Here is a 27,844-nt window from a genome sequence, read left to right on the forward strand (position 1 = left end):
GAAAATTTCTTAGAAGTCTGGAAAAGTGATTTCTTTGAAGTGCACTACTTTTCTTCCTGACCAATAAACATTTCTCTCTGGAGAAATGCAGAGCTAGTCAGAATTCAGTTGGAAAGTTAAATAAAAATACAATGATTTTTCATTGGAATTGGTGTTTATCCTTGTGTGTGTGTGGTATGTAGTCTAGAAACAGTTTTTTAAAATTGAGGTACACATTTCATTAGAGTTGGATTTGACAGGTAATATAAATAAATGAATTTTTTATAGGAAGCTGAAGTATTTCAAAGCCATTTAGAGCCCCTGGGGAAAAATAATGGAACAAAGAGATTTAATTTCATTTATATGTTTGTTTATATGTAAAAATTAGTTCAAGCCTGTAATGACTCTGGAGATTGGCCCAATAATTCAACAAGAAGGCTGTTCTCTTCCAGTGACTTCAAGCTTTGATTGTATTTCAGTAAAAATGATCTGGTGACCTTGAATTCACCCAGTCCATTATTTTCCCAAGTAAATCACCTTCCGTTTATTAACACTGGGTGAATCACATTTCCAAACTGCAGGTTAAGGGACAACTCCTATGAACACTCCTCTCTTCTGTTTTCAAAGGTTAATCTGCCCCAGAGGGTCATAATAAAAAGACATGTTGCTTCTGGATTTATTTGCCAGCAAGGAACCAAAATCATACCGTTTATATGGAGAGTGCTGGCTTCTGCCTGATCAGAGAGTAAAGCAAGATTTGTGCTAAGAGATAGAGTGCACCTTCAATGGCAGAATAGTTTCCTCACTGCAGGATTTTTAAACCATGTTTTTTAAACCTGTGCTACTTCATGCATGTTTTCTTTTTTCTCTCTTTTTTTCTCATTACTTAATGGGATTTGTAATGAAATCTGAATTCCAAAAGCTGACATGAAAGATTAATTTTTTGAAAGGTGAGGAAGGTTAAGATCTCAACCTGCTACTGAGAGCTGTCATTCTTATGTCTATTGATTTCACTGCTTCCTGCTTCCAATTATATAATAAATATAGAAATCCCATAACATTAAATTGCAGAATAATGTATTGATCAACATTCTCTAAAACTATCTGAAGGGCTTGGGTATCTGTCTGTGCCTTTTTTTTATAAATAGCTAGAGCTCTGTTTGGGTACAGACTTACCATACAAAGAGAAAGTCATGTTGTCTGTGTTATTCCATATAATATTTTGTATAGTCTGATTCTTATTGGTTCTTTGACCTCATCCCTTTTGTTCTTATTGTCAAAAACACCTTGTTATTTTACCAAACTTTTCTCTCCTTTGTTCCTGGCCAGGGTGTATATGTGTTTTTTTATTTCAGGATTTGGTAGCTTACCAAGAAAACTGCAAGAAAGATTTGTCCCTGATTGAGAGAAACAGTCAGAGTATCCTGCAGTGTGTGGCTTCCAGTGAAGTGTTACAGCATTTCCAGCAGTCAACATTTCAGAAGAAAGTTACACAAGTTCAGATTACTTTTCAGGTAATAATATCATACCTTGGTGCATATTTTTGAAGATTTATTCATATGATCCATCCATTTTGTCACTCTATAGCTACTATGCTGGATAGCTCTCCTCTCTGGTGCCAAGTTATTAATTAAGGATTTGTCTGTATTAGGTGATAAGTGGTCAGGGGACTGACAGTCATGTTCTCCATGCAGTTATTCAGAGGTGAGCCTACCACAGAGGAAGATAGGATTTAAGAGAGCTTTTATATGTCTCAGACTCCTTTGGAATGAGGAATCTGAAATCATACTGTTAAAGGCTACTCTGTCATTTTTTTTCCTAACTTTATTGTCTTGGCTAATTATTTGCTTCCGTATTCCCATACATCCTGCTTCACACAAAACATGGAAGATGGAAACTCTTGAACATGCTACTGTTGCTGGTCCTTGTATTTACTCAGAAAATGTCATGGATTGTGAATCTAGGTTGCAAATACTTTGCATTTGTTAATATAAAGATGTATGCTTTGGGCTATATTCCCCCTTACCTGTAGAGCTCTATGTTGTTATTATCACTTATTACTGATATTTTCAGGGCTATTCAGCCCCCATCTGGTCCCACTCTAATATGAAATTAATCATTACACATGGTGTGATTTTTGGGGTTGTCCTGCACAGAATGAGGAGTTGAACTCAATCCTTGTGTGTCACTTCCAACTCAGTATATTCTATGATTTTATGGTTATCTTGGAGTCAGATCTCCAGACACTGGGTTCTGTTATATTTGTTTTCAGGCAATTATTGTTCAGTATAAATGTATCTAAACTGAATTTTAAACTACAGAAAATCACCTATCAGTAAAGAGCTCTGAGAGGTGGATTACAAAATTTTTATGGTATTTGTGGGTTGTACCTAAAGATAAGTGGGGTTTGATTTGTAACAGAAATCATTATTTAAGTTTAGCTTATAGTAGAAAAATCAGATACAGTTGTAGCTGGGTAAATTTACCATGTTCAACATTAATTATTCTGTTCCTATAAAGTTGGATAGTGGTTTGTCTCTTTTTATGTTAGAAAATAAACCTATAAAATATGGTATAACCATACAAAATGTGACATACCTAGAGTTAAAATACTGGAAACTGGAAGTTTTTCATGTAAAGAATATATTCCTATATAATTCTAATATTATGCATTTATTTTTATCAGGAAACTTTAAAAAGATTTAGTAAGATGGTTAAGTTGAGAATGACAGATTTGATTAGCTCACTAATCAAAACTCACTACACTGGGGTTTGTAATCAGTGAGGATGATGAACTGTGTGTGTATAGTAAGCGGTTTTGGAACTGCCTTGCAGTGGTTAAACTGCTGAACTGTTCAGTTCTCCTGGTAAGTTTTGTTACTTCCTTATGGAATTGTAATCACTGAATAATGCAATGCACTGGAACAGACTAAAACACAGAATAATGGAAGAGCTGTGTCTAAGGTTGCAAAACAAGATTTCAACAAATAACTACAAAATTTGCTGTCTTTCTTTTAAACAGTTTCCTTCCTGGTTACTTATCCGACCTTCAAGTGTGATAATCTTACAAACCTATTCCAGGTCAGAAGATCTGTAGCATGGAAGTGGTTGGATCCATGGTTCAAACCACCTTCATGTCAAGTCATGTTAGGAGGAAGTAGTTTGATACTAGGAAAAATGAAATGGCAAGCTTTTTGTCAAATCAGGTGCTTTACATATGAAAGCAGGCTTTAGGAAAGAAACACACTAATCGAATGGTAGAGGCATTCTGAAGGTATCAGAGACATCTATATTAGATATCTACTAATTTTTTTTTTGAATGATGACATTAGCTCAAGCCTAAGTATTAAAAATTGTGAAAATGGGAGCAGGAGAGGGAGAAGCATGGTGAAAAGCATGTATTTAAAAGAGTGACACAAATTAAATGCATGTTTTGTAAGATCATGGTACAAGAGAGCAAATAAAAATCAATGTGAAAGTGCCAGCTCATTTTCTTTGCTTGTAACTCAGAATATGGTCAGGAAAGCTGGTGAGTGGAGAAAAAACATAGAAGCAAATAGCCGTTTGATGAAGAAATTTGAGGAGTCTAGAGCAGAACTGGAGAAAGTAATACAGATTGCCAATTGTTGCTTAAAAGAAAAAGGAAATCCTGAAGAACTTCTCAGAAAACATAGCGTGAGTAAATTCTCTGACCTTCCTCATGGAAACCTTTGAGTGCATGACATACAAATGAAAAGCCTACTTAATTCTAAAATTGATGTGAGTTTCTTGCACGTGTAAAAGTTATACAGATTAGGTCAAACTAATGCTAAGATTGAAAAATGAAAAGGAATAATGATCATGGCTCTTACTGATGGATGTAAGCAACCAGAAGGTGAAAAGACCCCGTAGAAATTAGGGCAGGTTTTGTCAGTAGAATCATTGAGAGTTAGAATACTATGTTTTACCAGTCTCATGCATCCACTGCTCTTTTTTTCAGATTAATACCTGTGTCTGTATTATAACCATTACTTATGCACATAGCTTTAAAACGTATTCTTGTTAAAATACCATATCAGTGTACTGGATGAGAATATTTTAATTTGCTGGACTTTAAATAGCTAGAAATAGTTATTTCCTTAGCTCAAATTTAAATTCTTCAATGCAAAAGAAGTAACCTTGAAACTTACAGTGTGTGTTAGGAACTTTATGTTTTCAGGTTACCACATCAATAACCAGCTTCATCTTCTCACTTTCTCACTTTCTGCCTCAACTTCAGGAATTCTTTAACCAGTTGGATCAGAGAGTCCTAAATGCCTTTCTGAAAGCTTGTGACGAACTTACTGACATCCTCCCAGAACAAGAGCAACACAGCCTGCAGGAAGCTGTGAGAAAACTCCATAGGCAGTGGAAGGTTAGTGAATGATGTCTCTGGAAATTGTAAATCTTAGTTTTGAAAAGTTTCTGCATGACCTACATATTGAAAAATAAAACAAGTAAGTTGATTATTTGTCTTCCTGTACAATTGGGAAAAAAAGAAAAAAAATCTATTTTACAACATTAGATACAGTTACACCTACAAATAGCCTCTTGAAAAAGCTCTGTTAAGTAAAGTGGTTAAGTGAAGTCAAAAAATGTGAGACATTAATTATAAAACCTTCATTTTCTCCCTACATATAACCATAATGATACCTGTGTTAAGAACATTTCTTGAGAATATATGCTAGCTTTTCTTTATGCTGATGTTGGATGATTGCAATTACTTTCCCAACCAACCAAAAAAAAATAATCTGTAAGAGGTCAGGCTATCAGTTTAAATTGTGTCTTCTGCCAAAGACTCTAAAAACTGAACAAACTTTGCTCATAAGCTATGGAATTTTTTGCCTGCTGGAGTGATGTATGACTGGTCTCTCACTAGCAGGCAAGCAGCAACCTCTGGAAACAATTGTGAATACTATTTTATACAGGAAATATTTGGCATATCTTGCCAAGAATGAAGATGTATCTGTAGTGTGTCTTATACATACATGTTATATGTCTCAATTTATGACCTTATATCTAAGACATATTGGTAAGAAAGTGAATACAGAGAAATCCCTATCTGTTCATGCACATATATGCCTAATTTTCTGTATTATCGGCTTTTAGATAATTTATTTGTAGTAACTTCACCCTGAGGTAATAGGAGTAGTGTTTTTTCTCTGTGCTTCCTTATTGCCCCATGGGTGTGTAGGATCTTCAAACAGAAGCTCCATATCATTTGATCCACTTGAAGATTGAAGTACAGAAAAGCAAGTTCCTGGTCACAGTGGAGGAGTGCAAAGCTGAACTAGCTCGACAGAACAAGGTGTTATCAAGAGAAGGCAATGAAAGAATGATCAAGGAACACATGGTATGAATTATACGCTGCCATGGGGGTGTTTACAGAAATAAATTTCGATGTCAATAATAAACTGAAATTCTGACCAACATTTAAGCCACTAAACACTTTGTGCCCAGCTTAGATCAATTCTTGTCTTTAAAGATTTTTGTTTATCTTAGTAGTTTATAAAAAAAATATAGAGATATGCTTTGTGATTTCTGCAAGTTTGTAGTTTTATTGAATTTTCTGCTTTGTCTCCCATCAGTTGTTCTTCGGTGATAAGGGATCTTACCACCTGTGTGAGAAAAGGCTACAACGAATTGAAGAACTGTGCCAAAAACTGCCAGTTTCTGATCCAGTGAGGGGTACATTGGAAAGCAGCCAACGAGTCCTGAAGGAGCTCAAATCCCAGATAGACAGCACCTACATGAAGCTAACAGAGCACTCGGACACCTGGAAGGGCTATAAGAGCAGGTGTCAGCTCAATTGCTAGCTGGGTCTTGTAGAGCCTTATGCATGGTCACTCCTGTATGTGTCATCATAGATCAATACCACGTAAAGAATGATACAGTGACGTTAGCTTCACGCAGAAAGTTATACTTTATGTAGTAATTCCACAGATTATAATGGGGCTTTGAGTGGATTCTATAATTTTTTGCTTACATTTAAGAAGTTAGTATTTGGTAGTGGCAATTTTTGTCTAACTTTTTTCTTTTTTTTTTTTTTTTTGCATTATATGATGTTTTATTTCAGATTTTCTGAATTGGAAAATTGGATTTCTTCAACAGAAAGAGAGCTAAAGAAGATAAAGGAAAGTGTTAATGATACTGCCAAATACAAGCAATGTAAAGCATCTGTTGGGGTGAGCCCTTGGTTTATGTTCTAGCAAAGCTATTGTCATTGCTACTGGGACTCTGGATAAAATTGTATTCTGAAGCTGTGCAACTGATTCACTATGGAGATCGTAGTAGCTTTGCTGATTCCTGGTATTCTTAAAAACACCCCCAGGAGAAAGTTGCACATGCAGCAAAGTATAGCAGAAGTTCCTACTTTTAATAACTTAGAGAATGGCAGGTCCCTTTTCCTGTATATTTAGAACAGATAGAATAAATATTTGTCCCTCCTTCTATTCTATGCACAGTTAAAAGTGCTGTGCAAAGAAAAGCAAAAATTTCTGGATTGCAGATTTTTGAACCATCTTACATTTAATTACTTATTTAAGGAAATCTATAATAAAAATTCTCTTCTACAACAGTATAATGGGGAGGAAAAGATATTCTACCATTCACTTTTGCATTGGTGACTGGTAACAGAAGTGATAGAATACTTGAAGGTTGAGTTGGTTAGTTAAATTAGTTTTAGGCAATAATTTATTGTGTCACTTGGAACTCAGCTTGACCCTTCTTTCTTTCTTTTTATTTTCACATACTAGAAGCAAAAATAGGAGTGTCACATACTGTAGATGTTTGTGAGCTGGTTATGAGGCTAACTGTGCAGAGAAATGTTGTTAGGATGACCTTGATAGAGCTTAAACTTAAAGGGTACTTCTGCTCCAGAAGGTCTCATTTACTCGCACAGTTTCGCTGCTAGCAACATCTCATCAGCGCTGCCACAGAGATATAAATGAACTACTAGGTGAAAGGAAGGGGGGGAAAGCTATTTAAGTGGAAAAAAGATACACAAAACTTTATATCACATGAAATTGTATATTTGGGAAAGTCAACAATTAAGATTTAAGTTATAACTAAGAAATACGGTCATTATGTAGAAAATATATATGTGATATCTGCCATTTATGTATATATTGTAAATAAAAATGTTAGTTTGTGAGGGAAAAGTACTCCATAATTACTTACTAACGAACAGTCTAACTAGTAGTGGAGTCTGTGAAAGAAATACAAAAGCCTAGCCATTGACTGGGACAGAATCTGGTAGGGTGTGCAAATAGTGTTAAAAACAAAGTAGTACATTTAAATTACTAATCTTTGAACTGATTCCATGAATGCCAGTTATTAATTTTGTATATTTGACAAAAATATGTTTTGATTTTTTCTGTAGGAAATTAGGAAGCATATTCACAAGCATGGAGAAAATCACAGCTGGCTGAAATCCAGACTTGCTGTTTTGACTGCAGTATGTCCTGAGTTGGAGGCCAAAGAGACAGAGGATGAGCTTTGTAAACTTTCCAGTGACTTCAAGGGACTCCTAGATTTGCTGGCTGAGGTACAGTATGAGACACCCAAGAACTCTCCATTTACTGTGTTGCATGAAATGACATACTTCACAAGCATAAGTTCTCTGCTATGCTTTTTAGTTAAACTGCAAGCATTCAACAAGAAAAAGTTCATTTGTACTCCTTGGGTAGCAGGTAAAAAGTACTGACATTATTATAGTGGATCTTTTCCCTTTGCAGAATTAGAAAGTATCATAGTAAATATTTCTCAAATCAAAATGTCCGTATTTCTAGTTTTTTTAAATCAACTTGTGAACATCGGCAAAACTGTGATTGCACATCAGCTGGTGAATATAGAATTTTACTTCAATCTTAATTTATTTATCTTTTATGCTGAAATAATGCACTACTTTGAGGTAGTTTCTAGTCATTAAGGATGTGTATCATGCCCTGAACTTGCAGGAAAAGACTGCAGTTCTCTGAGGCCTGAATGATAATGAGATACTGTAACTGTGGAAATGATGGAAAATTTCTAACTCATAACAAGCAAAACATCCCAGAACCACTGAACCCCTGGGTTCTGTGGGCTCTCAGGGAACTTACTGCTTTACAGTTTATATAGTTAAAAGAAAAATCAGATGAAACTTAGAGCAACTTGCACTTAGAAAGTGGAATAGACCCACAAAGAATTCAGGACAGAGAAAGAGTTCAGACTTCAAATTCTGCTGTTAATGTCAGTTCTTGCAGAGGTCTTGTTAGGGTTCCAAATATATAAAAGTTCTGTGTATTTATTGAAACTTGTCTAAACTTCTGTGGTCTGAAAACTGTTTGGGAAATTGGGGCAACCAATGTTATGATTGCCGAGTGACTGCAAAAAAATTAAGATACTACCTTTTTTTTTTTTAGGTTTTATGGGTTTTTTAGTTGCTTTTGTTTTTCGTTTCCTCTAAGAGTCAGAACTATAGGGGAGTGCAAGTAATGGAGGTAATAAAAGAAAATAAGTAGAATCTTATTTTGAATCTAAAAGCATAATCTAAATGGTACTCTATACTGTAGTTAAAAGACTGCTGATTCTTAAGAGTCTGAATACTATTTATAAAGTTTGGTAATCAGATGGATGATACTGTTTAGACAACGACTGATACTGGGTATTTCCAGAGTTCAGCAATGGTTTAGGAGAGTAAGAACTAAACATTTATATGATAGGAAACTGAATGACTTGAATCTGAAGACTCTCCAAAGTAGAAAAAAGGAGAGGGGAGGGGAAAGGAGAAAAGGGAAAGGAAAATATCCAGAATACTTTAATTAAAACCTTAAAACTTAGGAACTGTATGAGGAACAGAGCCTGTACTGAGAATCAGCCACCAGTAGTTAGCTGAATAATGCTAAGAGGGCAAAACATTCAGATATGTTCAATAGATATACCTTTTTCTTTATAAAATTCTGCAAGCTGAGACTGGATATTGCACCACATGCACATTGTGGTCCATGTAACCAGGGTAATAGAGCATTTTAATGTATTTGTGATTCACCAAAGCATTGCTCAGTCCAAATGGTAGGAAGATTTTTTGTGAGTTGAGTGTCGCAGGTGTTTCAGAATCTGGGTAAGCTTGCAAGGATAAGAAGAGTGTGTATTTTCTAAGTGATCATCTAAGCGGTTGTCACAGATAGGTGTTTGTCATATGGCAAAGGGAGTATGTTTAAACAAGACAAAGGTCTCCTCATGTTTTGAGTCTACAGACACTCTTTCAATGTAAAGGTAAAGGTGTCAAGAATGCTGGAGATAAAAATGGTTTGAATTTAAACAATTTACTGTACTTTTTAAAAAAATATTCTAAATAATAAATGTACCCTTATAATACAGATGTACCTTTCAACATGAAATACTTAAAGTTATCTGTAATTGTAGATTGAAAATACTTTAGGCGCTGTTGGAGACTGTGTTCAGTACAAAGAAGAAGTTAAAAGTGCAATTGAAGAGTTAATCAACAACTCTAGAGAAGTCCAAGCAGAGGCTGAAAAGATTCTGGACACAGAAAGTTTATTACAAGCTCAGCAACTACTGCTTCATCATCAGGTAGGACAATTACTCATGTCCATATACTTTTTTTTTTTTAAAGGTAGAATTTATGTAATTAAAAAATTTTGTGATGTACGTTAGTATAACTTGGAAGAGTTGTAAAGGAAACATTCTAACATGGCCTAGTATTCATTTCTTTTAAGGAAGAAGGTTTTCAGTATTTTTTAAATGTTAATGCCTAAAGATGAGCTTGTTTTTCAACTTTTATTTCGTACATTTTTTTTAGGTACAAAACACCTGAAAAACAATCTTCATTACTTTAAATTTTGGGTGAATATACTCTGCAAATATATAGACTCTATCTTTTTACCATTTTAAAGCTTGCATTTCAGACTCAATCCTGGGAAATTGGGTACAATTCTGGCTTTGGAAATTTCTCTACTTCAGCAGTTTGATGTGGCCTCAACTCTAAATACTGGAGGGAAGGTGTACCTCTAGCCTCATCTCCTTCTCTAGGTAGCTATTGTTGTAACAGATAGACCTCCATTCTGTAGGAGTAGAGCAGGAGGCTTTTTACACACTGATAATAGATTAAAACATCTACAAGCTACAATAATAATGAGTGATATGGCTTGCATACAGCAAGAATCATGGCCTTTAAGGCCAAATATGGGAAATTAAAACCTGCTCAAAGCTAATAAGAATAGGAAGAATTTACTGCCAATGTTTGGGCATTATTTAAGTGTTTTTTATTAACATCTATTTCTGTAAGGTCAGTCATGGCTTACTGTCTGACCAAGCACTACCAAGTCTTACTGGTGTCTTACCTAAACTCTTTGGAGTTTGTAAGCGCTATTGTATGTGTTAAGGGTTGTATTCACTCTTCTAATACTCTACATTTCTTATTCATCTTAGGAGAGTTAGTAGAAATAGTTAACTTCTCATTGAGTTCTTTTTTTTTTTTATGATATGAAATAGACTTTGGCACAGACCCAAAGATACACAGAGCAGAATTGAGCAGGGAACTGTGAGCTTACTTAGCAAGGCTGGCATAGGTCAGACAAGTTAGAAAGGAGAAAGGATGTAGTCTAAGGAGTTTCTGATAGTGCTACAAAGCAAAACACATCCAAGAAAGAGTTGCACAACTTAACCATTCCCCTATTGCTCTCCCATAAGGCTGATACATTGCATTGATCAATCTGAGGCTCCAGCCTGTGCCTTAAGAAAGTGCAGAGTAGACCTGAATGTTTCTGGGCAGTCCTGAGAAATACATTCACTTGAGACTCCTGCTGTGATTGCACAACTGCTGTGACTTCTGCTTTCTCAAATATTTTTTTGGATAAATGGCCACACTGTCACTATTTTTCTCACATCTGTATGCCACAAAAGGTGTATAGACAGTTTGGAAGCCTAGGCATATACTTGAAGAGTATATGAGACTGAAGAGTACTTGCCAGAGTTTATCCCTTTGTCTGTTACTCTCCTTGCATGCCCATGCAAAAACAGAAAGTGGTTGCATTCTGCTAATTTCCCAAAGGAGCTAAAACGTCTAATCATTCCTGTTGGATGAATCCTTTTAGCAAAGGACAAGAAGACTCCGTGCAAAAAGGCAAGATGTGCAAAAGCAGATTTCCCAAGCCAAGCGGCTGCAGGTTGAAGGTGGACTGCCCAGCACAGTGCGAGAAGATCTGCAAAAATTGGAGGGAACATTGGAAAACATGCAGCAGACTATGGAGAAACGTGAAGAGCAACTGCAGGTGGGTCCTTTGCATATAGAAATAAAGCCTTATGCTTTCTTCTTTTTTTTTTTTTATTCTCTTCTTTTTTACCTGAGTAAAACCCTCATTTTTTAAATGTAAAAAAAACTGAGCTCAGTGTCTCACCTCTGACTCTTGGTCCTTGGGGTTTTCATGGTCAGCACCTCCATGAAATCTTCTTGAAGCTGCTGTATACCTCATAATTAGTAAAGAAACAGTATTTTGTTTGGAAATGTTTAGAAGTCCCAAATGATTAATAATTGTTATTTTAATTAATTTATCTGTGAATTAATTTTTAGATGAAGGTCTTTCTCCTGGTTACTAAAGATGATGCCCTTTAATTCAGAGTCCTTAGGCTGGGTATTAGATTATTATCACATGATGTTGTGCAAATATAATCCTCACAACTACTGTGTGAAATACATGCCGTCATCCTAAATTTAAAGAAGGAAGGAAAAAGTCACAGAGAAATCTAATGGATTGTTTCAGCTTGTATAACTAATCACTGACTGCACTGGGATTAGAATTTATACCTTCTTGCACCCATATGTGATCTGCCCTTTGCATTTCTCTAAGCAGAATGGTAATCCACCTGTCCACTCTTCCATATAGATGTCTGAAGTCAAAAGTATTCCCCATGATAAAACACCAGATGAGAAACATAGAGCTCAAATAACTTCTTTATGTAAGCATTTATTATTGAAGCCCATGTTTTCTCTAAGGATTCCCATATATAATGCCTTAAGTTCTACTTCATAATCAAGAAAATAATTTTTAAATTGTCATAATTCTTGTGACTGAGAATTAAATACTGTATGTTAATCAAAATTCTGCATTATCAGAAAAGAGCAAATAAGTTCTTATGTGTGATTTTCCTGTGAGTAGGGATTTTCTTCTACTATAATTTATTTCATTAAAGAACTTGAAAATCCTTTTAGATATTTTTGACTATCTGTCACCATAAGCATAAGTCTCTGCATGTATTACTTCAGACTTCTTATAGGACGTTCAAATATAAGATTTAAACATTGCTGGCACCTTAGAGAACAGAGTTTTTTAGCACAGCACAGTATGAATCAGTGAAAATTCAAGGGAAAAGTTTTATTTGGTTTAGAACATTTGCATCTGTTTAGTAGATGGCTTTTTGGGAGAAATTGTTTTATGTCAGGACTTTCTCTTTTTTCCTTCTTCAGTAACTTACAATGAAAAGTTTGTTTTCCTCCCTTTGATCTCTTTGTCTTTATGTTCCTGTTTTGGGTTTGTTTGTTTGTTTTCTTAGGTCACAATAAATAAATGGGAGCAGTTTGAAAGAGACAAAGAAACGGTAGTAAAATACCTCAATCAAGCAAGCTCTGTACTTGAACGTATCTTAAACTTTAGCAGTTTAGAGAGCCTCTCCTCAGAACTGGATCAGACAAAGGTATTTGCTGTGTGAAATATAGGAGCTGAGATATCTTTCTTCTTTGCTTGTTGACATGTGCTGAGTGTATTACCTTCAATCTTTGCATGGTTTTCCATTATGCTGGTGCAAATTGCATATAGAAATGAGAGACTGCATAAACTGCTTAGATGTAAAAAGTCATTTGATGAAAAAAATCATGAAGGATTACTCAAAGTCTGCATCTGAAGCACATGCATGAAAATTAAGATGATTTTGAGGACTTCCCATTTTGTGCTCAGTAATCATCTGTGCTATTAAACCAATGTTGAGCACTTGCATATGAACATTAATAGGGTGCACTTTGGCAAGGTTATGGGAAATGTGACAACTAGCACTGGTTTAGACCTGAGGAGAAAAAGGAGAGACTTCTACACTGTGGACATAATCCAGAATATGCCACTTGCAATTAGTGTTACAGAATTATCCCGGCCCATTTTATTTACTACTGGAGAAGTAATTCTGTTTTTCCTAAGTGCCATGCTTTTCACACTGCTATTTACCTTTAATGAATCCAATAGTAAATTACACATATCTTGGTTATGCTCAGCATCCATTGTTTTGGTGTATGGGTTCAACGTTTGTGAAAGAAAATAGTTGCTAAACAAAGGGAAAATACAAAATATGAGATACTGCAAAATCCACTTTGTAAATAGTTGGATCTAAAAATTAAATAAATATGCATATGATCTTCCACAATTCAAAAATAAATTTCTTGCAGAGATATAGAATAAATTTTGATTTGTTAAAAACTTTTGCATGTATAACTTCCCTTGATAAATTTAATTCAAGCTAGTTTGTTCAAATGAACTTTTCTTAAATGCAACGTGAAAATAGCTTTCTTCAGAGATTGTTTTTTGATTTTTACACATTCCAAATATACATGTAGGACACATATACTCTTTTCCAACCGCAAACACTGAGGAAAAATACTTTTTGTATAAATATATGGAACTGTTTATAGTTGTATTAATACGACTTGCATCCTTACAGGAACTTTCTAAACAGACTGAAGCAATGGCAGTGCAGGCTGAGAATCTGGTGAAGAATTCTTCTGAGATACAGCTTGGTTCAAAGAACAAGCAGTCTCTTCAGCATCAGGCAAAATCAATCCAAGAACAAGTGAAAAAAGTGGAAGTTACTCTTGAAGAAGAGTATGTTCTTAACAAGTCCTAATATTTATTCTTCACTATAAGATTGTATCAGATTTCTAGAATACCTTGTCAGCATTTCATGTTGTGTCATCAGCTCCATCATTTCCAACTTGCCCTGGCATAAAAACCAAGTTATAGTACCAAATATGTCAAAAGAGTGTGTGCAAATATTTTTTTAATAATATATAGTTAATAGAAGTTAGTTACATTTAACCTGTCACTTATCTTTAAGTCCCAGTCTTGTAAAGAAGGGATAATTAAGCTCATTCTTGAGGTACTGGACTCTTTCAGAAAGAAAAAACGCAGTGCAAGTATGAGAGCAGCACATTTACCCTATTTGCCTCAGTTTTCCGTATTCCACTTTCTCCTTAGGAGTGTCAAGAAGTGCCTTCATCTTAGCTGAATGCCCAATTATATTTCATAGGCAATATCAAAAGCTGCTTCTGCTGCTGCAAAATCGAAGGCATAATTTGCCAAATTTTGTTGAAAAATTAAAAGTTCAAACTCCAAGAGAAGCTTGTTAAATATTTGTAGCTTTTTGTATTCATAAAAATTTAATTCCTTCTCTCAAATAAGCAACTCAGTTACTCAACTTCAGTTGCTATTCTCCTTTTATCCATACATGCATACATTTATATATATGTACGAAATCATTATTTTTTGCACAGACTAGATCTGATACACAAGTAATAGATAGAATTAGCACATATATCTTGTCTTACTAGAATTACTCTGTAGAATAATTTGCTGTGTAAGTTTAAGCAGGTACCACCACCTCTATCTGAATATGAGCGAGGGCAATGCCCAAATTATTGGGATTTTTTTCCCATATTGACCACTGCCATACTAATTTGATTTTAATTTAGTGCCATTTTCTTCCTGATGTAGAAGAACAGTTATAAGCCAGAATAACTAGCCTTTGCAGTAAATTATCTAATTTTTTATATAATGTTTTCTCCAGTATGAAGTGTTACAGTGATTTGTGGTCAAATTCTACCATCTCTTACTGAATACCTTACTTTATACATAATTTTCTTCACTATTAGAGAGAAAACTAGTGTGATTTTTCAATCCAAGAAAATCACCCTTCCAACAATGAATATTTATTTTTTAAATAATGTCACCTATTTTTAAATGAAAGTCATCATTGATATACATACCCTTCCAATGTAGATATGAAATAGGTTTAGGTGAATATATGCATTTTACAGGATGTCTGTGGTAATGTGACAAATAATAAAAAACAAAATCCCTTCTGTAAAACATGCAAATATATACAACTCTCTGTAGTGAGTGCAGAGAACATATAATAAGTGTGTAAGGGTTATGTTTTAACTTGCATCACCAATAAAAATCTTGGACAAGTAATTTGAAGTGCAGGTATTCCAAATACATAAGGTACATACAATGCCAATGAACAGGAAAAGGAGTGAAAAGTTTAAGCAGCTCTTCACAGCAAGAACTTAGCACACCTGTTTTCCAAGGAGAACATGGACAGCTGTGCAGTCTGTTTGGATGTTATTCTTTATAGTCTGCGGCTTTCCTAAAACTATCAGAAAAGCAGATACAAAAGCGAAGGATTTTCGGCAGTTATGTCATTCGTTTGGTCCCTTGGTTCTGACTTCCAGTTTTATTTCCTTGGGCTGGTCTTGAGTGAAGTATTTTTGCACATTGATTTCTTACAAGTAACTTGAATTTGCATACACTCTTATCAGTAAATGGCTGTTGACACTCCTAATTTTTTTTTTTTATTTTGAAAATAAATAAGAAAAAATAAAAATACTAATTTTTACATTTTTAGACTACATCTTTTCTTAAAGCTTCCTCTAGCTTTAATAAGGGGGGAAAGAAGTTAAAAACTTTTTGACATGGAACGGTTTTTAAGGCTCTATTTAAAAGGAACGTGTATTTTGAAATTTTGTAATATTCAAACTTTTATGGTGGAGTTTTAATATTTTCAGTGAAATAGAAAATGTGTGTTTTGCAAACTGTGTGCAGGGCCTACGTTAGTACTGGTTTCTTTAAAATGACTTGAAAGGAGCAGAAACTTGTATACTGGAAGTTAATGCTGTTAGGCCTTGTATAATGGTCTTAGACTTCTTACTGGTGACAAAAAAAAAAGGTGCTTTGCTTGCTATCTAAGACATAGAATAATCAGTCATAATCTGTCTCTGTTTAACATACCTATAGAAGAACATAAACCTATTAACTTTGAGGGAGTTGAGTCGCATCTGTTGTTCATTCTTTGGCTTGATATGAAATCATTGCAGCAGAAAACACAAACTTCCTGTAAGATGGGGAGATTGCTGTTATGAAAAGCAAGATTAATAAAGCAGTCAAGCACTGGTGGCTATTGTACATCCACATTACACATTGTAATGATTCTGATCTTGGGACTAAATGATTAAAATCTATGCACTCAGTTATCTAAATATTTAGATTTCTGATATAATCATAATTCCATATTATTTCATAGAAATCCTATTGATGTTCCTTTTCCCTTCCCTTCCTGCAGTGAAGAGATTCTTGTACAGCTGATGAATAAAGCTGTACTTTCTTTTACCTTTCGGTGTCCCCACTATGGCTCGTATAACTGTTTGAATTTGGTGCACAGTCTAAGAGAGAACCAGGTTTGAATTTAGATACACAACTTGGTCCTCTAAAACCAGGAGTTTTTTAAAGATCCTCCTGTAGGTTGAATAAATTCCATTTTTATTTTAACAAGAATATGGGCAGCTTCATTATATTAAACTGTTTATTCTCTCTAATTAATTTGGTTAATTTTAGTATTAAAAGCATGGAAATGGTGAAAAACAAGTGGGATCATTTTGGCAGTAATTATGAAGCTCTGTCCATCTGGATAGCTGAACAAGAAAAAGAACTGGAAACTTTGGAAACATCATCATCTCCTTTGGACATACAGATCAGCCAAATCAAGGTGATTAGTTCTTGTTACATTTAGCATTGAAAGCCCATTTATTTGTCATTTTGCTAGAGGCCAATGGGAGAAGAGACATTTTACATGTTTCAAAACTACCATGATAATGTACCATTTTATACATGACTATACCAAGCAGTAAGGTTTTACATAAACTAAAGGAAAATTCTTACAGGCTGCCTTCTCTTTCAGTGTTTAGTTTACATATATGAAGACTTCGTGTGTGTGGTTAAAAATATAATTTATACTCTTATTTTTTGAGTAATCTCAACTGATGTACAAAACAGCTGCATAAACACAAGGTTTGGGTTTTTTAGAACATATATTAGCTAGTGGCTATAGAACTTGATTTTAATCTTGCAAGCTAAACTTATAACTTGATCTATGTATCTTTTATGCTGAAATAATAAAGAAACTATTGCTCTTGGTAGCTTGAAAACCTACATACCATTTATTGCTATTATATTTAACTGTCTTGTGTATATACACTTGTCTGTGTACGTTCCTGTAGATATAGATAAATAGTGATTCAGTTTCATATTACTAACTGAGATGCATATTGTCTCCAACCATTGCATTTCAAGGGCTGACTTCGTATCCTCCCTTTCATTTAAAATGTACCTTCTCTGAAACAGCATGTTTCTAAGGGTATAGGATTTCTCAGTACCTCATGCACATTGCCATTTTCTCTAGTCTGTGACCCACTTGTGCTTCCTAAGGTGCACAGGTGTGCAGCTGCTTGCAGACCAGCTTGGCACTAAATATTTCCAAAGGATCCCTTAAGGCCCTTGTTTCATGTGATACAAACAATTTATCAAGAGACTTTCCTGTTCTTAATTTGTTCACAACTTTGCATACACAAAATAAATAAAATCTCTTGAGTTCATCATTGAAGAATAAAACAATGCTTGAGTTCTTGCTTCATCACTACAGCAATTCAAAACCAGTTTCCTTGTGAAATAATGTGTATGCGCTTATTCCTGTGGCATACATTTTCATGTTTTCTTGTTTTTCAGTAATTGATGGACAGGATTCCAATGTTTAAGACAGAAAATAAGTGCATCAAAGTATACTAATATTGCATTACAGCGTGTCAGTTCTTGCCTCTCTAAATGGAGCCTACTTAAACCCTGCTAGCCTATTCCAGCCAACTTCCCAGAAAGGCCATTCCTTACTATACATGCAGATAAGTAGTGATTTTTACACTGCATTGAAAGTTTCTGAAAATTCCACCATAATTCTTACACATTGAAACACCATGAGAGAAAGAAAATGGTCAGCGGATGATGTTTATAAACATTGGGCTGCCCAGGGAGGTGGTGAATTCTCCGTCCCTGGAAGTTTTTAAGATGAGACTGGATGTGGCACTTAGTGCCATGGTCTAGTAACCATGGCAGTAGTGGATCAAGGGTTGGACTTGATGATCTCAGAGGTCCCTTCCAACCCAGCTGATTTTATGATTCTATGATCTGAGTGAACAGACATGAAGCAGAGAAAATCCTCCAGATAAGGCATTGGGGACGTCATTGTACCGCGGGTGAACAGATGAGCTTTATGAGTGACATGTGAAACAAGTCATCTAACCTCCAATGCATGGACCTAGAGGGAGGTCTACTTCAGCAGCATTGCTTTGTGCCTGCTTTTGAAGAATTTGTCATGTTTGGTTGTAATTTTCCTGATGAGTTACTCTGTCACAACACCAATCAGCATAATTCATTCATAATTTCTAGTACATTTCTATCAGTAATGAGTATTGCAACATAAGACAAATGAATAAAAAATTGTGTGTTCCTTGATATCTTTGACTGACCAGATAAAAAACCTGGGGTCAGCTAAATGTAATGAACCTACATCTTAGTGGTAATATTCTACTTTTGGTGACATTGATTGCAAAGCCCTGACGACTTCAGCAGAGCCAGATTTTCACCTACACATTTCTCCAAAATTCCTGGGGGACAAAATGATGGTTATCACAAGTAGTTACCATTAGTGGCAGACTCAGTGAGAGTTTGAAGGCCTCAATTATCCACCTTCTTTTATGTAACTGAGTGAATTTAACAGAATAGTGTAGGAGTGAGAAAGCACTGCCTCATTTGTATCTGCTGCATTGTTAGATAATGTCAGCTTCAGGGCTGCAAATCCAGTATTTTTCCTCAGCACCATATTCTCATGCAAAAAAGATATTTTATAATCTAAATTAATTCAGAATATATTGCATAAAGAGACACTATAAATTCTTATAGTACCACCTTTTTTTCTGACAATCACCCTGCTAATTTTTGACTGAATGTTGCAGTAAGCCAATTCTGAGCTTTCTAATGACAAGAAAGATACTGTATTTTTATCACAATTATAGCAGAAGCTGAGTACTTCCTATGCTTTGAGAGTGCAATTTCAAGCAAGTTTTTGGTTGATTTCATATACATACATATCTTAACATCTTTATATCTGAGAATGCTATTGCCTATTTCAGTTTCAAAGAAAACTTTTGGCTCTTTCAGATTTCTCCCAATGAGTTTTCCATTACTTTTGAGAAGAACTCCGTGGACATGATACATCATCAGTAATTTAAAAAAAAACTGTTGTGAAAAAAACTTTTTTTCCAAGTTCATTGGTGCTTATTGAATAAATAGCCACTGAATGTGATACACTATAAGTTTATTTCTTGGGTGTTGTAGCTGCCAGGTTTTCTTCTAATTTATAATATAACCAAGTGCAAAATAATAGGAGACAATTGCTGTCATGAAGCTGATAAAATGTAAAGCCATTGCTAATTTGTATTTATGCATTTACTAACTGATGTACAAGACAGATGAAAAGTACCAAAGACCATTATCACCCCTGTTTCATGGTTTCCTGTTTTCATTGTAATGTGGTTCTTTATCTACCACTCTGCCTAAGGGCACACTCACCCCACCTTATCATCTAATTAAATTTATCCTTTATTATACCTTAGTATTTTAAATTAGAAAATTAAAACACTCTCAATTGTTTTTTAAATCATAGCTTGTTTTATTTTGTTAGTACTTGAAAACTTATTAAACGTAAGTAACCAACTGTTGGGGTTCAGCTCCTTAACAATATTTTTCAGTTACACTCACATTTTTTGATCTTCTATTTATTTTGAATCTTAAAGAGAATTGTGTATTACATTCCTGTGAAGAAGAGATGCTAAAAATATGAACTATCCTGTCTACTTAGAAAAATATGCACCTCAGCCAATTCTAATTGCTCTTTGTACACAGTGTTTTTAGGGTAGGCTGTATTTTAAACCTTTTCCCGTGCTAGTTTCAAGAAGAAAAAGGATATTTACAGACCATATTAAAGATTTTTGTAACAAGTTATTTTAAGTGGTTAATGAACTCTCCTCTTATATATTTTTTGATGAAAGATATTAGTAGCTCAAGTAATAAAAGTAATTGGAAAATATTATTCTGACTTAAAACCCTATTTTTCTTCTTTTTATCATTACTTTACATTTTAGGTTATTAATAAAGAGATAGATGGTAAAATAACTGGAATCTTAAAACTAGAAGAGGAAGCCGAGTATTTTTCCCAGTTTGTTACCTCTGGAGAACGTGCACATATTAAAGCCAAACTGACTCAGGTCAAAAGGTATTGGGAAGAGCTAAGAGATCATGCACAGAGACTGGAAGGAACAATCACAGGGAACGCATCAGCACAGCAGAAATATGAAGAAAGTCTTAAACAGGTAGACAATGCAAAATTTAATGGATTATTTGCAGCAATTTATAGAATTACTCTATATTTTTCAAAAATTGAGTATAAAATGTATATTATAATAAGATGGACTAAAATAAATAAGTAGATTTGAAAGTAATTGCAAGACCTAGATACATAAATTTGTGCTTTCAATTACTTAAAAGGCAGCTTTAGAAAGGTGCTGAAATATACACACTTAAAAATTATGCTGTCTTTTAGAAAACCTTAGTGATTCTCCTGCATATTGCACTATTGCACCACATCCATATTGCACTAATAAGCCACATCTGTACTTCTTACAAACACTGTAACTTCAATCTTGACTTGATTGGAGCTTGTAAGGAAAATAATTTAAATACTATTATTGTGCCAGTCAGGAGGAGCTGAGCACAGTTAGCATCTTTTAACTTCAAAAGGCACTCAGCCTTACAAAGGCTTAGGATATAATATTCTCTTAGCACTAAGCATTTAAGAGATGTTATTTAAAGAATCATTTATGTAATTCCTGCTGATTTTAAATTCTTTGCCTTTTTTTCATAGGCGCAGCAGGCAGTGTCTGAATTTGAAGCTAAGCTGACTGAGCCTCTCACATCATGCTCTTCAGCAGCAGCAACGTATGCAGCCCTTCAGGATTGCACGGTGAGCATGTGGCCAGCTATTCCCCTCACTGACTCTAGGGAAACGGTATCACACTGACCTCCTTACAGAAATGCCAGTAACCTTCCGACTGGGGGCTCCCTGATGCCACACAGCCCAGGGTGGAGGCAGAAGGAGGCAAGGGCTGCCTGCCTGAGTTAGGGAAGGCTCAAGTACTTCCTCAGCTATTTCTTGTCACCATTTCAGACAGGCCTGGAGAGTTTCTTCCCCAATCTAGAGAAAGGAAAGCCTAAAAGTATGACTTAATCCTTCAGGTTACTGTTTTTAACTTCATGCATCTAAGACATTATGAAAAATAAAAGATAATAAACAATTCTGTTAGATATTTTTCCTCTAAGACATTCATGAAACTTGGATCTTGGTATAGGTAACTCTGTGATTTAAAAAATATATCCTTAGAAGTAGTTTTTCTTGGACAATGCGGAGACTGGACAGAGTTTCAACTGACAAACTTTTATCTGTGATCCAGAAACCATGGCTGTTTGGACATTTGGTTCAGTCCATTACAAAAGGGAAACTAATATTGGATTCATATTCAAACTGCAAATGATCCCTAATCTCAGGGAATTTGGTGTAGTATTTTTTGTCTATAAGTTCTGATGTGTTCTTCCCACAATAATCATTGCCTTTTTTCCTAAGAAATTATTATAAAAAATTTTACTCAGATTGTTCTTGCCATAAAATACATGTAATTTCTTCTGAGCTTAGTGATAACTACTTGCAAAGGCTATATGCAAGAAAGACCTGATCTGTCTGCTTCAAACAAGCTTTATACTTGTTGAGGAAAAGTACTTTATATATGGAGAATTTATTCAGAAAGCACTTTTAGTCACCCTTGTTATTGGCTTTTAAACATTATGAATATGCTGAGTACACTGTTGTAAAGTCTTGTTCTGCCTAGGGGACCATGATGATTAAATGCCTTAATGGGAAATTATCAGCAGCTTTTTTCCTGTATAATTCACATTTCCTCCTATATATGATTTCTTGTATTTATAACTATTACTTTTGTTGTTACTATTGCACACCTGTGAATTGGAACTTTAGTGGTCTTAAATCTATTTCATTTTGTGCTTTTCTAACTCATATGGACAAGTTTCCCAACTTCCTAGAAATGGCAACACCCCAAAGTCTAGTCAGCATCAGGTGCCATTTGTATAAAAAATAACTTCAGCTGATACTGACAGAAGTTTCTAGTAACTGTTCCTTACTTCTCCTATGGCATGACATAGACTGCAAGTCTGGTAGTCCTCACATGTTGGAGTGCGGTTTTGTGTTTACTGGATATAAATTAAAGCAACTCTTAGACAGTTGTTAAGGAATTTGGAGCTCTTTTCTGAATGTAGACCTCTGTGCTACATGGATGATGTTTTGTTGCATTCAGATCTGACTCTGTTGTTGCCAAGTTTTTTTTCTTTAGCACTATTTTAGGAAAGTCTTCCCCACCACAAGCTAGTTCATTGATATGCTTGGAACACATGTATATGAGATAGACCCGAGCAATATGTTAGCTAAGCAGTGACTTCATGATCTGATGGATGTAGCATTGCTTCAAACTTATGAGTAGGAGTACAGAATTTTTCCTGCTGTTGTTAGTAACTCTGTTTTTTATGTATGTGACTTCTTTTACATGTTCATTAGGACCTTTGTCATACAGTGGAAAAACTGAGCAGCACTCTGGCCTCTCTCTCAACCGGTGTCCGTAAGGTGACCAACAAAGAAAAAGCTGCTCAGGAGGTTGCAACATTACAGCAGAAATATGAAAAAGTGCTAGAAAATGTTAAAGAGAAACAGACCTTATTAGAGACTCTTCTGGCTCAGTGGCAGAAGTGAGTAAACTCTCACATCTGTTATGATGGACACAGAGACTGTGGTCTCTGTGGGAGTGAGGGGATGACTTGGTAACCTGTGTTGTGATTTTGTTAGGCAGGAGAAGGAGCTCCCTGCCTTCCTGGCCTGGTTGGAGGGGTGTGAAGCTACAGCCCAGCCTTCAGAGCAGTATGTTTCTGCTGATAGAGTTAAGCTGGAAAATGAACTGCAGTCACTGCAGGTATGTTTCAACTGAAATATTGTCCCCCTACATTTTCTGGTGTATTTCTGTGTCTTTTGAAGGATGGACTTGCTCAGTTATAGTCTGACAAGTCACTTGATTCTGGGCATTGGAAATGTCCTAGAAAATATTACATTATCACTGTTGTTATTTCTCAAAGACAAGAATCACAGGAAGAATGTTACTTCTAACTATAATATGCCAGCTCAAGAAAAAAGAAAAATGCTCTGATGTATCCTATTTTCTGTCAATGAAGAACAAGGGTCTGCTTGCCAGAGGATCCATTCTCTAGAGAAATTCCTTTGTTAGTCAATATTACATTTGTTTGATTTTTTTTTGAATGTGAGAAAAGTTGCTCAGATGAAAAAATACTCAGAGTTTTTGAAATCACAAAGAAATTCTGATTTCTGATTTTTTTACAAAAATACAGGACTTTCATCCTATTCTAAATTTCCTTGGATTTTTTGCCATTTGTTTTTAGAATAATATGAAGCAGTTGGCCAAATGTAGCATCTTTTATACTTTTCTTGAAGCCAAGTAGTCCATAATTTCAGTTTTAAATATTACTGAAGAAAAGCAAAACTCTTTTACTTTGCTTTTTTTTGGAGTTTTGTGGATGTTTTATGAGCCAATTTGCAGCATTTCCTCACAATTCTATTACTGTACATGAAATATGCTGCAAAATGTGGTCTTGATTTTAGCCACTGTCATCATACAGTAGAGCCATATGGAAAGATCACACTTTGTCCTGAAGGCAAAAAACCCAACTTTTATGAATCTCTACTGTTGCACATTTATCTGTCTGAGAGGTGTTGAGTACATGCTTGTCCTAATAGACCTCTGCTCCCCCAAGAATTTGACTGCACTCACTTACTTGTTTCAAAAGTACTGTACTGGAAATCTGTAGCTATCTTTTTATTATTTTTGTTATTTTGCATAATGCGATGCTCTTCTTAATCTAAAGGTTTTACCATCCACTGTTTTCCCAGGATTTGCAAGCAGATATTGTGTCCCATGCTTCAGTCTATGACAGCCTATTACAGTTAAATGAGTCGCTATTTCCAACAGCTTCGAACCAGTGTGTGAAAACAATAAAAGAAAAATTTGAAGAGCTGGATGAGAGGTGGAAAGCTTTACCACAAACTGTTGATAAAAGGTTTGTGCTTCAGAGTGTTTTTTACATGTAAAGTAAGCAATATCCAGATGAGGAATCCCAATCCCAAAACGTGTTTTTTACATATTACTGTTAGGAAAACAAAGGTTTAGGATCGATACTGAACCCTGAACTCCCAGGAATGGGGGATTGCGAATCCCACACTTTTATGATGCTGTCTTTTTTGACATACGCTCTCCCTATTTTTTTTGGTAAAAGAGTTCTGTTTGAAGGAGTGCAGGGCAGGAAATGAAGGTAATGTTGCATTTCCTCGGTTAAAATTTCCCAGGTAACTTCCAAAATCTCTTAATACCTACTCTTTATTTTTTCAGTTATATGCTTTATCTTGAACAAAGCCATACTATTGTATTCTTTAACCCCCTTTGAAGCTTTTATTTGCCATAAATGCTCAGTTGTTAGGCTCCTGGCTCATGATAAGCTCAGGAAAACTGTCTCTTTTTTTGAAACTATATGTTATCATATATTTAGATTTCAATCCATTTCATGATGAACACATGTATTTTGCTATTTTTAATGTAGCTTAAATAATAAATCCTGATCAATGACATAATCTACTATTATCAATATGATTGTTTTACAATATAATGATCTATATGTTGAAAATGAGGTAGAGAAATTTCTAAGAGAAATGAGAAGGTAAATTGCAAGGTCTTTTTTAAGGTCAAGGTTTAGAAACGGTTCTGCTGAGTACTCCTCTGGACACATCCTTCCTTTGAATTGTGTTCCTCTGAGCAGACTTGATCCTCACTTACTTCAGTGAAAGTTGAGCATGCAGTTCCTCACTCCCTGCCCAAATTCATAAGACTCTCACTTTATATTCAGTGTTGCAGATGGTAGGGCAAACAGAATTGCTCTGTCTGAAAATTAAAGTTAAGCTTTAATTCAATGTTTAATTAAATATTTCACTGTTCTTTCTGATGGGACTAGCCCCATGAAGAAAAGGTGAAGAATGTACCTTGATTGTTTGGGGCACTTCTAACAGTTGATCTAAATGAAACCATGTAAACAGGGAAGAGCCAAATGTGCTTTCAGATGTTTTGTTATTCCCCAGTTAAGAAATCAACACAGGAGTAATCACGTTCTCAAAATAAATTGACATTTCTTTCTTTCCTTGCATCTGGCATTGATTTTAATGCTGACCAGTCAGCTGTAGTTTTGATTACGGGTAGTGATTAATTTACATCAAGTGCTTTCATATTTACATCTGACATTCTATAGGATCAACTTCCTTCAATCTCTTGTTGCTGAGCATGGGCAGTTTGATGAGCTCCTGCTCATGTTTTCAGACTGGATTAAGCAATTTCTTGCTGAACTACAAGCCACTTCAGAGATAAACACAGCTGATCAACAACTAGCTGCATCTCACAATAAGGTAAACTTTTGGATGTAAATATTAAAGACAGAGGAATTGTACAGTGCATTCAGCTAAATACCCATCTAAAATTAGCAAGCAATTTATTTATTTGAAGACCAGTATGCTCTTGCAGTCACATACAGATTTCTGTTATTTGACAAGTTTAAAGCAAAATTGTAACACTGAATTATTCCTACTGGAAAGCCCTCGGTAGTACTTGTTTCACTCCTAAATTTAGTACTAAAATGTTCTCTAAGCTCTTGATTGGAAGAAGAAACTAAGCCCCCTTTTCTTTCTTTCCCATAGAACCACTCAATGGAAGTTGAAAGTAAGAAACAGCAGTTACAAAGTCTGAAGGAACATGTAGATAAATTGTGTTCTTTCAGCAGCCCAGAGGACCAGCAGACATTGCAGGGAAAGACTGAAGATTGCTTTCAGATCTTCCAGGAGGCAAGTCAAATAACTAGCCAAAGACAAGAGACTCTGGATCAGCTGCGAGTTTTCCTGGAGCTCCAAAGGGCTGCATCAGGAGTGCTCCACCAGCTGAAGCAGACAGTGGAGAAAACAGGGAATATAGATAAAGCCAAATCTGAATTACTGGAGAAAGAACTCAATGGTGTTATTCAAGATCTTAACAAGTTGGAATCTGTTGCCATCAGTTTGGATGGTTCCCTTACTAAGGCTCAATATCATCTGAAACACAGCATTTCTGGGCAGAGGACCTCCTGCAGGACGATGGTGGATAATCTGTGTGTGGAACTGGAGACAGTTCAAAACCTGCTGGGAACCAAACAAAGTGAGGCAGAAGCACTTGGAGCCTTGCAAAGATCTTTCAAGGAGCGTAAAGAACAGTTACTGAAGAGTATTGAAGATATTGAGGAAAAGGCTGACAAGGAGGGCCTGAAGGAGGCAACAATACAAGCCCTCCAGCAAAGGTAAAAACATTGGCACTTCCACTCTTTCTTGCAGTCTCTAAACCTTTCATGATGCGTTGGAGGCATATGTGTGTTTTCTGCTTGGGTACTCCAAACATATGTATCTACTTAATAAAAATTTGTAAGTAAGGGAGCTATTTGGATGGAGGGAGAACATGCACAAAACATTTAGGAAGTCCTAATCTTTTATATTGAAAGAACACTAATGAAAGTCTGTGTCTGAAAAATATATTTTGTCTGAATGAATCTAAGGTCTAAACAGCTATTAGAAATCCCACATAACATGACTATCTCTACTCTTACAGAACTGAAGACTGTGATGAAAGAATTGCAAACACTTACTATAATAAAGTATTAATCTAAATATCTGAGTATATTTCCAAGTGACTGTGTGAGGTGAGGGTACATGTATGTGTCTGTGATTGTATAGTTGAATATGTATCAGAAAAATCATATTCTGAGCCTCCTGGTAGCAGAAAAAAACTCAGATAACACTTTGTTTTTTGAAGATACTGTAGAAAATGTTAGAAAAAAGGGAGTTTTATGCACAGTAACTCTAGTAGCAACTGTTTCACTCTTTCTTCTTCCTTCTTTCTCTTGCAAAAAAAGTAAAGATGAATAAATTTGAAACCTGCTTTTTAATTTGCAGATTAAGGATCTTTAACCAGTTAGATGAAGAACTGAATTCTCACCAGCACGAACTCCAGTGGCTCATGGGCAAAGCAAAACAAATAACCCAAAAAGATATCACACTTGCTCCTGAGACTGACAAAGAGATAAATTCCTTAGAATCTCTGTGGAAGGACACCAAGAAAGTTATACATGAAAAGTAAGTAAATCTTTAGCTTAAGATGCCAAAAGAGAGGATGGGGGAAGAGACACAGTTATGACATGTCATATCTTCTTGCTATATTAGTCACAGTAAAAACCAAGGCTTGTAGATAAAAACACATTGTAAAGAAGAATATTTGTACCAGCTGTACTCAAAGTATTAATAAAGCCATTAAATAGGTTCTCAGTACAGGACTTGCAGATACACATACATGTTATCGCCTGTTATTGTTTACTCTTCTGAAAGGTAAAAAAATCTCCTCTGAGATTTGATTATCACTCTAGCTGGCACATATTCTCCCTCTAGCACATATTTTCAG

The 27,844-nt window shown here is 35.3% G+C and overlaps 1 protein-coding gene across 16 annotated transcripts in view; it reads left to right on the plus strand.

Moving 5' to 3' along the window:
• The window catches only part of SYNE1 (spectrin repeat containing nuclear envelope protein 1), a 300,346-nt gene that overhangs the window by 95,720 nt on the left and 176,782 nt on the right, over positions 1-27,844 (plus strand). For all 16 annotated transcript variants that reach the window (XM_051801628.1, XM_051801638.1, XM_051801639.1 and 13 more), the window contains 20 exons: positions 1,335-1,493; positions 3,490-3,654; positions 4,238-4,372; positions 5,192-5,350; positions 5,586-5,794; positions 6,074-6,182; positions 7,379-7,543; positions 9,403-9,570; positions 11,094-11,270; positions 12,550-12,690; positions 13,702-13,862; positions 16,650-16,800; positions 20,285-20,512; positions 21,064-21,162; positions 22,822-23,009; positions 23,107-23,230; positions 24,220-24,386; positions 25,623-25,776; positions 26,065-26,693; positions 27,343-27,522. In XM_051801628.1, the coding sequence (XP_051657588.1) occupies positions 1,335-1,493; positions 3,490-3,654; positions 4,238-4,372; positions 5,192-5,350; positions 5,586-5,794; positions 6,074-6,182; positions 7,379-7,543; positions 9,403-9,570; positions 11,094-11,270; positions 12,550-12,690; positions 13,702-13,862; positions 16,650-16,800; positions 20,285-20,512; positions 21,064-21,162; positions 22,822-23,009; positions 23,107-23,230; positions 24,220-24,386; positions 25,623-25,776; positions 26,065-26,693; positions 27,343-27,522 (3,668 nt within the window). The remainder of the gene's footprint in view (positions 1-1,334; positions 1,494-3,489; positions 3,655-4,237; positions 4,373-5,191; positions 5,351-5,585; positions 5,795-6,073; positions 6,183-7,378; positions 7,544-9,402; positions 9,571-11,093; positions 11,271-12,549; positions 12,691-13,701; positions 13,863-16,649; positions 16,801-20,284; positions 20,513-21,063; positions 21,163-22,821; positions 23,010-23,106; positions 23,231-24,219; positions 24,387-25,622; positions 25,777-26,064; positions 26,694-27,342; positions 27,523-27,844) is intronic.

This window comes from Manacus candei, unplaced genomic scaffold, assembly GCF_025592945.1.
Source record: "Manacus candei isolate 608988 ecotype Guabito, Panama unplaced genomic scaffold, ASM2559294v1 h1tg000052l, whole genome shotgun sequence".
Lineage (NCBI taxonomy): Eukaryota > Metazoa > Chordata > Aves > Passeriformes > Pipridae > Manacus > Manacus candei.